Consider the following 10,810-nt stretch of genomic DNA (forward strand, 5'->3'; position numbering starts at 1 on the left):
AAATAGCCAAAGCAACTTTAAGCAAGAAGAACAAAGCTAGAGACACCACATTTCCTGATTGCAAAGTATATTACAAAGCGCTAGTAATGAAGACAGTATGATACTGGCATAAAAACAGAAACATAGATCAATGGAACAGAACAGAGTTCAGAAGTCAACTCACATATATATGGTCAATTAATTTACAACAAAAGAGCCAAGAATATACAACTGGTAAGAGACAGTCTTTTCAAATAAATGATATTGGGAAAACTGAACCGCCACAAGCAAAATAATGGAAAGGGACCACTATCTTACACCATACACAAAAATTAACTCAAAATGGATTGAAGATTTGAACATATAAGACTGAAATCAGGGACTTCCCTGGCGGTCCAGTAGTTAAGACTCCGAGCTTCCAATGCAGGGGTGGCGGGTTCGATCCCTGGTTGGGGAACTAAGATCCCGCAAGCCGTGCGGCCAAAATAAATAAATAAATAAATAAACTTTAAAAGACTGAAATAATATAATTCCAACGAGAAACCATAGGCAGTAAGCTCCATAACACTGGTCCTGGTGATGATTTTTTGGGTTTGACACCAAAAGCAAAGGCAACAAAAGCAAAAAACAAACAAGTGGGACTACTTCAAACTAAAAAGCCTCTGCGCAGCAAAGGAAACCATCAACAAAATAAAAAAGGCAGTGTACTGAATGAGAGAAAATATTTTCAAATCACATTTCTGATAAGGGGTTAATATCTAAAATATAAAGAATTCATACAAATCAAGAGCAAAAAACCCCCCAAACAATCTGATTGAAAAATGGACAGACGACCTGAACAGACATTTTTTCCAAAGACGACAGATGGCCAAGAGTGAAAGGTGCTCAACATCACTAATCATCAGGGATATGCAAATCAAAACCACAGTGAGATATCATCTCATACCTGTCAGAATGGCTATTACCAAAAAGACAAGAAGTAAGTGTTGGTGAGTACGTGGAAAAAAGGAAACCCTTGTGAATTTGGTGGGAAAGTAAATTGGTGCAGCCACTATGAAAAACGGATGTTCCTCAAAAAAATTTAAAAATAGACCCACTGTATGATTCCACTTGTGGATATTTATCCAAAAAAACAAAATCTAACTCAGAAAGATATCTGCACCCCCATGTTCACTGCAGCATTATTTTCAAGAGCCAAGACATGGAAGCAACCTAAGTGTCATCAATGGATGAATGGATAAAGAAAATGTGTGTGTGTGTGTGTGTGTGTGTGTGTGTATACACACATGCACACAATGGAATATTATTCAGCCTATCCTAAGTGAAATAAGCCAGACAGAGAAAGAAAAATACCATACAAACTAACTTATATGTGGAATCTTGACCAAAAAAAAAAGAGGACTTCATAGATACAGAGAACAGATTGGTGGTTGCCAGAGATGGGGGGGTTGGGAGATGGGTGAAATGGGTGAAGGTGGTCAAAAGGTACAAACTTCCAGTTATAAAATAAATAAGTCATGGGGATGTAGTTTATGTACAGCATGGTGATTAAGTTAATAATACTGTCTTGTATACTTGAAAGTTGCTAAGAGAACAGGTCTTAAAAGTTCTCAGCATAAGAAAAAAAATTTGCAACTTTATGGTGATGAATGTTAACTAGACTTACTGATGATCATTTTGCAATATATACAAATATTGAGTCACTATGTTGTACACCTGAAACTTAAAGCATCTGTATTCCTGAAATAAGCTCAACTTGGTTGGAAAGCATTATCTTTTCTGTATGTACATATACATAAATGTACACATATACACATACACATAAATACACATATATTGCTGGATTCAGGACCAGTGTTAATAATATTTTATTTAGGATTTCTGCATCCAAGTATGGCATATACGTGCCAAAAGTAGCTACCAAAGCTGAAATTACACAAACCTTATGACTCAGTAGTTCCACTCAGAAACGTGCATACACAAACATGTGCGAAAGACACTCATAAGAATGTTCCTAAAACCACTCATAAGAGCCAAAGCCTAGAAACAACCTAACATCACTAGTAGAATGGATATCCGTGTCAATGGAATATTATTCAGCAATGAAAAAGAATGAACTAAACACAACATAGAGGAATCTTACAGACATAATACTGAGTGAAAAAAAGCCATACACAAAAGAAAACATAGTGTATGAGTCAATTTACAGAAAGTTCAAACACAAGCAAGATTAAATCTATCAAGGCATAAGTTAGAACGGGGTAATCTTGGGGAAGGAAGACTGAGAAGGGACACAGAGGAGGCTTCAGGCTTCTGGAGTACCCACAATACTCTCAATCTTGAGCTGGGTTCTAGTTACATGACTTATTCAGTCTGTAAAAATTCATTCAGCTGAGCACTCTCAGAGCAGTCTGCTTTTCTTAGTTTATAATAAAAGATGAAATAAAGACACCTAAGGATATCATCAAGTTTAAGTTCACTTTATGCATTGTACCATAAAAAATATTTGAGAAAAAAGTAAGATCCATCAGTAGCAAAGGGTTTTGAATAGCCACTACCTGGCCTTTGACCCCTTTCAGATCACACTGCTGCACAGCAGTGCTCCAGCCCTAATCCAGCCTCTCGCTGATTGTCCACTGAGGCCTACAAGTCACAGACAGGTCAAGTGTTGGTGAAGAAGGGAAGACTAGGGAGACTGGGATGGGGAAGGCAGACGAACTACTGAGTAAGATACTCTCTGTGATGTAAACAGGCAGCTCTTAAACAAGAAATTACAGACTTGAGGATTCTACTCACTGCTTATTAATCCTATACTATCCCAGTTTTACTGATGAGGAGCTGAAGCATGGAGCTCCAAGGCTGCAATGCTACCGCTGAGATTGGAACTTGGGTCAGCAGAATACAGAGGCTGTGCTCTTAATCACTACCTATCCTGCCTCCCCCAGAAAGCTCTTATCTTAGTTATCTCCTAGAGGAAGGTGGGAGGCACACAGAGAAATATTTTCACCTTATAGTCTTTCTCCTGCCATCATCTAAATCCCATGATGCTTCCAGTTTCTTGTGTACCCATTTCTTCTTAAAGAATGAATCCCATCTTTCTTAAAGCAAAGGGCATGAGCATGTGTGATATTGAGGGGAGGCAGATCGCAATGTCAACCATGAAAAGTCAAAGTTCCCTGGAAGTCCAGAACCAACTCACACACAGCATCATTCCCTCTGCTCTGCTTTCTTCTAACTTTAGTTGGTAGCATCAATGCCCAGAATAAACAAAAAAAGGAGGAACTAAAGGGGACTGAGAGCAGCGAATATTATTGTGGAAGCCAAGTAAGATGTTTAACTCAACACTAATATAACCAGTCCCTTAGGCATGGACGTGGAAGGTGTTTTCAGTTTTTCATTCTTATGAAAAAAAGCTGAGAAGATTATGCAGTACTTAGACCTATGTGTCTATGTGCAACTACTTCTACAGGATAAATTCCTGCAAGTGGGCCTGCTGGACAGAAGGGTCTGTACATTTTTTAAAGTGATACATATGGCCAAACTGCCCCAAAACTGCACCAATCTATACTTCCACCAATAGTGTTTGAAAATGCCTGTTCCTCTGTATTCATCAGAACTGGGCATTATCATTCTACTTACTTTTTGCAAATCTAGTATTAAAAAAATTCTTACTGTTATTTGAATTTATATTTCTTCTAAAATAAAACTTATTTGGCTTAGCAGTTTCTTAAAAAGTTGAAACATAAATTTACCATATGACCCAGGAATTCCATTCTTAGGAATCCACCCAAAAGAAATTAAACTATATGTCCACACAAAGACTTACACACAAATGTTCATAGCAGCATTATTCATAATAGCCTAAAAGTGGAACAATCCAGATGTCCATCAGCTGATGAATGGATCAATTAAATGCAGGATATCCATACAATGTAATATAATCTAGCCATAAAAAAGAATGAAGTACTTGGGAATCCCTGGCGGTTCAGTGATCAGGACTCTGCGCTTCCACCGCCAAGGGCTCGGGTTCAATTCCTGGTGGGGAACTAAGATCCCGCAAGCCACGTGGTGAAATAAAAAAAAAAAGAAAAAGAAAAAGAATGAAGTACTGATACATGCTACAACATGGATGAACCTCAAAAAATACTCTACGGGGCTTCCCTAGTGGCGCAGTGGTTGAGAATCCGCCTGCCAGTGCAGGGGACACGGGTTCGAGCCCAGGTCCGGGAAGATCCCACATGCCATGGAGCAACTAAGCCCATGCGCCACAGCTACTGAGCCTGTGCTCTACAGCCTGCGAGCCACAACTACTGAGCCCACGAGCCACAACTACTGAAGCCCGCACGCCTAGAGCCCGTGCTCCGCAACAAAAGAAGCCACCGCAATGAGAAGCCCATGCACCACAATGAAGAGTAACCCCCAGTCGCGGCAACTAGAGAAAGCCCGCGCGCAGCAACGAAGACCCAATGCAGCCAAAAATAAATAAATAAATAAATAAATTTTTTTAAAATTAGGTAGTAATGATTATTCTAGTCACTAAAAACTCCCCCAACGAATGTCTCTCTGAAGTGACAATGAAGCACTAGAGAGGACAAACTGTTTTAACGGAAACGTTCCCGGGGCAGGACAAGCGCTACTGTGCAGGATAAAAGTGCCTGTTGCAGAAGCTGAGGACAGGGTGGTATGGCAGAGCTCCCCAGGACTCCAGACCCAGGAGGCCTCATCCTCCCTCTTCAGACATGGAAGCAACACTAACTAACTTTCTGAAAGCAATCCCCACAAGAAAACTAGTCTTTTGTAGGAAGGGCATCTGGAAGTGAGAGAGATACTGGGAAAGGTATTAGACTGTCAGAAAGTGCCCAGAAAGCTTTCAGGTATACAGTTTAGCCACAAGAATACGCTACCAAAACCTAGAGGGAAAACAGCATACAAAGACTCAAAGAAAGGGGGGAAACATTCTTTACAAGTATTTGTAGGATGCCCCTCTAGAAAAAACTTAATTTTGAAATACAAGGATTTTATTTTAGAATGAGTAAAACATTTAAATTGTATATATATTGCTAACTAGTAACAAGTCTGTTTTTATTATTAAAGTAATCATATGAAATGCAAAAAATTTAAACAATACAGAAAACTATAAAGAGTATCAGTAAAGCTGTAATGGCAATTCTGGTTTTAAGTTTATGAAGCAGTGGAGAGTTCAAACTGGCTTTTCACATTTTGCCCCATCCTCCACTCTAGTCACACCCACCACAGCTCTGACAGCAATGCCCACCATCCAGTAGTGACTGTTATTAACAGTTTGTTTATATCCTTCCAAATAATGCAATTATATCTAAAATGTTGGGCTTCCCTGGTAGCGCAGTGGTTGAGAGTCCGCCTGCCGATGCAGGAGACGCGGGTTCGTGCCCCAGTCTGGGAAGATCCCACATGCCGCAGAGCGGCTAGGCCCGTGAGCCATGGCCGCTGAGCCTGCGCGTCCGGAGCCTGTGCTCCGCAACGGGAGAGGCCCGCGTACCGCAAAAGAAAATAAATAAATAAAAAATAAAATGTAAACTGCAGAATTTGTATGTCTAACTGTCCGCATTTAGTAAAAAGAGCACAGACTATAAATTAGACCTAGCATAAATGAGTACTCAATAAATGTAAATAAATAAATGAAATGACTTGGGTCTAGCCCTTGCTAACCCTAGGTAAGTATTTTTTCTTTTTTTGAAACACAATTTTTAAAGGTTACTTTCCATTTAAAGTTATTACAAAATACTGGCTATATTCCCCATGTTGCACAACACATCCTTGAGCCTGTCTTACACCCAATAGTTTGTACCTCCTACTCCCCTTCCCCTATAGTGCCCCTCCCCTCCTCCCTGGTAACCACTAGTTTGTGCTCTATATCTGTGAGTCTGCCTCTTTTTTGTTATATTTACTAGTCTGTTGTATTTTTTAGATTCCACATATAAGTGATATCATACAGTATTTGTCTTTCTCTGACTGATTTCACTTAGCATAATGCCCTCCAAGTCCATTCATGTTGCTGCAAATGGCAACATTTCATTCTTTTTTATGGCTGAGTAGTGTTCCATTGTGTACACACACACACACACTATCCATTCACCTGCTGATGGACACTTAGGTTGCTTCCGTACCTTGGCAATTGTAAATAATGCTGCTAGGAACATTGCACGTAACTATTCAAATTAATGTCTCTGTTTTTTTTTTTGAATGTATACCCAGGAGTTAGGTAAATATGTTCTAACCTCTCTGGATTATATGTACAAAAGATATATTAATATATACACACAGAATATATATGCATTAATAAATACGCACAGAAAAAATTCAGGAAAGGCACAGACTAAACCTTAAGACTGGCTCTTCTCTGGGTCCTAGAAGTACGGGGGCAGGGTCCAGTGATAACAACTTAAAAAGTATGGATGTGAAGGTACTTAAATTATACTACACTTCCAGGAGGGAAAATATACAAAGACACACTCCTGCCCATGTGCAGCCCTAGTATTTTCACCAGAGAAAAGAAAGACACAGTGTCCTCTTTGCTTACAGAATGTTCTCTTGCTGCTTTTTGATCTGGTGGTTGTTATACCAAGTGTTCCTCTTATCCTGACTGACATCCAAGAATTAGAGGAAAATGGATAATAGTGTTGCATCCACTGACTCCTATAGATATTAGGTACCAGCTTCTTATTATTCAGATGAAGAGTAAACAGAAAGGTCCGAGGTGAAAAGAAGGGAGAACCTTGCTTCTGACCTCATAACCTTGAGATGCTCAAAGGTTTGGCTGTAGTTAAAATATACATTCATTTTGAGTGGTAAAAGTCTAAAGTAAGTTGGATGGAGAATATTAAAATGTGGTACTGTTTAGGTTATGAAGACATACTTAGCATATCTCTATAACTTAAACAATATCATGTCTGTGAAGGGTGCTAAAAAATAAAAAACAAGTTCCCATATCACCTTCCTCACTTCCCCTAGCCCACCTCATACCTCAAAACACTCCTCATTATTAAGCTTCTAGCAAATGCTACATCTCTGGCTAAAATACATTACCCAAATTTCTAATAGAGCAGGAAAATGGCATGAAACGACCAACATCAGATTTCAGTATGCCCTAACTAGACAAATCTGAGCTTTGAACTCTGATTCATATTACTGGATTTTTATGACATTAAAATTAATATTTTGTTAAAAACTTCAAAAAGACAAGCTAAAACTGTCTCATGATTTTAAAAGAATGCTCATTTCATTAGATTATTTACATTAAAAAAACTTCCACTTTTATAAAAAACAAAAATAGCATTAAAATATACAACGTACAGCCTCACACACCTGTTTGGAATACAAGTTCTTTCCCTCCTACACCTGCGGCCTCCAGGTTAATAAACGCACGAATCAAGCTGGCCCACGGGTGCTGGGTAATAAAACCATGACTGGCCTGAATGAGAAGGAAAGAAAAAAGATATCAGTTAAACAATCTTTTACTAGTAAAGTCTTTATTTTGCTTTTTTTAAGGACGGAACGTCTATGTTGATGAGGGGAAGAATTAAAAAAAAACCAATCACTTTTTTCAAAGGCAGGATCTAAAGACATCTATCTGTGTGTCTCTCTCTGCCTAATGGCCGTGTGCAGTTTGCTCAGCAGAAAGTCACTCTTCACAGAAGGCAGCCTGATTTCCATGAGTGGAGCCAAACATCTTTAGTAAGTGTGAGCCTGTGCAAAACAATAGAAGGGAAGGCGCTATCCCTGTGGTTGGGCATTCATGCCGTGTGCCTGCCTCAAAACATCTCTGAAACTCTAGAAAACCTGAGGCAAAAAATTATGCCATCACAGAGCCCTTTTATGAATAAAACACTGACAAGACGATCTGTTCTGAGTTTTCAAATATTAAACATGTATACATAAGTGGCTGTAGATTTTTTTTAAGTACTGCCCAGTACAGTATCTCTTTTGCATGTCATTTTATGATACTACTCGAATGAATAATCAAAATGCATAAGTGTCAGCTATTGTTATTATTATTATTCTCATTACCATTATTATTCAAGCCTAGTCTTTAAAACAGTAAAATCTCACTTGCAAGACATTTTCCTCAGCACCGTTAAAGAGAAATATGACAGCATGATGTAAGGCTTCTGAAGATGTTGACAAGACACGAAGGACTTCCAGCATCACTGAACAGCTAACTGCATCATCACTGGCACCTTTAAATCAGAAAAACAGATTTGCTTCTCAGAATTTAAAACCTTTACAGTATGAACCATTAAGACAAGAAACAGTTTTCTCATCAAGGAAGCATCACAATAGCTACAAGTAGCATAGCTCTGTCATCATCTGGTGATAACTACACCCACCAGCAGTAAACTCCAGGAGAACGGGAATCTTTGGTTTGCTTGCTGATTTACTCTCAGTGTCTGGAACTGTGCCTGGCCCCGCAATAGTTGCTCAATTAATACCTGTTGAATAATCAACCAGAAGGGACCTAAGGCAATATTGAAAACTGGCATTCTCATCGCCCAAAGCAATTTTTAAAATTCTTTATCCTTATTCCACGTCCTCTGTAGTATCCTCACTTCTGGTGTTCACGGTTTCCTATGTCATCTCCAACTGCCACCCACTCCCTTCCTGCTAGTTTTCCTGCCAAAATCATAAGAGGGGTCAGTGTGGATAGTGTAGCATTTTTTAAAGTTTCTCCAAGGGGATCATGTGATGAAAAAGTACAAAGAAGATACCCAATCTAATAAGATAAAGGAAAGCAGACTAATGACCTGAGTAGTAATCTTTGGTCCCAGCACTGATAAAGCAGAGAACCTCATCAAATCACTTAACCTCTTAATTCAGAAACTTTATATATTAATTAAAGGTGATTATAAAGATGACTTTAGGGCCAAAACTTTTTTTAAAGTACCATAAGAGATCATTAAGGAACTAACTGGATATTTGATGATATTAAGGAATTATTGTTAAGTTTTTCAGTGAGGTAATTCATGGTGTTATGAGCATGTCAAAAAAACAAAAAGAGTCCTTACCTTTCAACAATACAGCCCAAAATACTTCCAGAGGAACTGATATAGCTGAGATCTGCTTTAAAATAGTCAAGGTCAGGGGTGGGGGGTAGGGCACTAGAGAAGAAGGAAGATTGAACTGTTGAAGCTGGGTGACAGGTACACTCAGGTTCATTAAACAATACTCTTTCTGTATATATTTGAAATTTTCCATAATAAAAAGTTCAAAGAATAATCAAAGTAAATAGGCACAGTAACAACCCAGGCAACAGCATTTCTGGGTTTACACAGTGGGAGGCAGGGTGCTACAGAGAATAGTGTGGGTTTTAGAGTAAGAAAGACTTGGATCTAAATTCTAGCTCTGCCCGTTTACTATTTCCTGGTCTAGAGAGCAGATTAATAATATCTATATTTCACAGTTGTGTTGTGAGGATTACAAGGTAATGCACAGCGCCTAGCATGTGGTAGGCATTCAGTGTTAGCTTTTCCTCCTCCTCTTTGCAAACTTAAGGAAGGGTCTGCAGCCAGCTAAAATGCTTGTTTTGGTGCTGTTAAATTCCAGACCCCATTCCTACTTGAGAAGAAACTACTTATTAGCTATACTTGTCTCAGTAGTGATTACTGGATTGTTGTTTTGGGTTTTTTTTTTTTGCTGTACGCGGGCCTCTCACTGTTGTGGCCTCACCCGTTGCGGAGCACAGGCTCCGGACGCGCAGGCTCAGCGGCCATGGCTCACGGGCCCAGCCGCTCCGCGGCATGTGGGATCTTTCCCGGACCGGGGCACGAACCCGCGTCCCCTGCATCGGCAGGCTGACTCTCAACCACTGCGCCACCAGGGAAGCCCCTGGATTGTATTTTAATCGAAGTGAAACAAATTAATAATTACCTAAGTACTGTCAAGCAGGAAGTATAATGTAGCTATCAGTAAAAAGTGCCACCTTTCAAAACCCAAAGGAAACAAATGATTTTTAACTTTGAGACTGTGACTTACTTTAAAATAAAAAGCAGTAAAATTTTTCTTTATTCAAAGGAAGAGAAATGGAAATTTAAAGATATATATCTCTGTAGAGTTGATTAACAGTTAAACTGTCCTTTTATCTTCCTTTATTTTAATGGCTCTGGTGTCTGAGAATAAACCTAGAGAAGGGTCAGATATCTTTAAGAAAGTGAAGGAAAGTTAGAGGACAGTATCTATAAGGGCTGGATGCTTAACCAACATCCCTTTCCATTTAGAATTAACCCTGAAACTGAAGCCAGCCCCAGAGTAACAACCTGGAACCATGCAGCAAACCCAAGAAGATATTTAAGGCCTTTCTGTGGGTAACATTACTCCTAATTGGTATCAGTTCCTAAGTTCCAGATACCATGCTGAGAAGTACCCTTAAAAAATAACCATGTTTCAATTTGTTCATCCACTAAAAAAATTTAGGTGACAGTCTATTTTATGAACGTTTTAAAAACTATTTTTAACAATTTATTAATGACAGAAATTTCCCTGAGATTGTTGGCATAGGTATCCTTACAAAATTTTAGTTAAAAATGGGTTCCAGTAACCCACAATATGCCATCCTTTCATTACTGGACTCCATATATGTGATTTCTAACATTTGGTACTGTTTGTTTCTGATACTTGTATACATGTCTTTCTTATATAATGCTCTTAAATAACCATGATGTTAATTTGTCCCTTCCTAGATTTTAAGCATCAAAATAGTGGTCATAGGGCTTCCCTGGTGGCGCAGTTGTTGAGAGTCAGCCTGCCGATGCAGGGGACACGGGTTCGTGCCCCGGTCCGGGAAAGATCCCACATGCCC

At 39.1% G+C, this 10,810-nt stretch overlaps 1 protein-coding gene across 6 annotated transcripts in view; it reads right to left on the reverse strand.

Annotated features, from left to right (window-relative positions):
• The window catches only part of ERMP1 (endoplasmic reticulum metallopeptidase 1), a 58,581-nt gene that overhangs the window by 44,240 nt on the left and 3,531 nt on the right, over window positions 1-10,810 (reverse strand). For 5 of the 6 annotated variants that reach the window (XR_003681264.1, XR_003681265.1, XM_028493964.2 and 2 more), the window contains exons 3-5: window positions 9,021-9,113; window positions 8,068-8,195; window positions 7,324-7,429 (exon numbers count right to left, since the gene is read on the reverse strand). Coding sequence is in view for 4 of the 6 variants with exons in the window: in XM_028493964.2 (XP_028349765.1) it covers window positions 7,324-7,429; window positions 8,068-8,195; window positions 9,021-9,113 (327 nt within the window). In the remaining 2 variants the exon portion in view is untranslated. The remainder of the gene's footprint in view (window positions 1-7,323; window positions 7,430-8,067; window positions 8,196-9,020; window positions 9,114-10,810) is intronic. The other variant, XM_007108078.4, reaches the window with a different exon arrangement.

Source organism: Physeter macrocephalus, chromosome 9 (assembly GCF_002837175.3).
Source record: "Physeter macrocephalus isolate SW-GA chromosome 9, ASM283717v5, whole genome shotgun sequence".
Lineage (NCBI taxonomy): Eukaryota > Metazoa > Chordata > Mammalia > Artiodactyla > Physeteridae > Physeter > Physeter macrocephalus.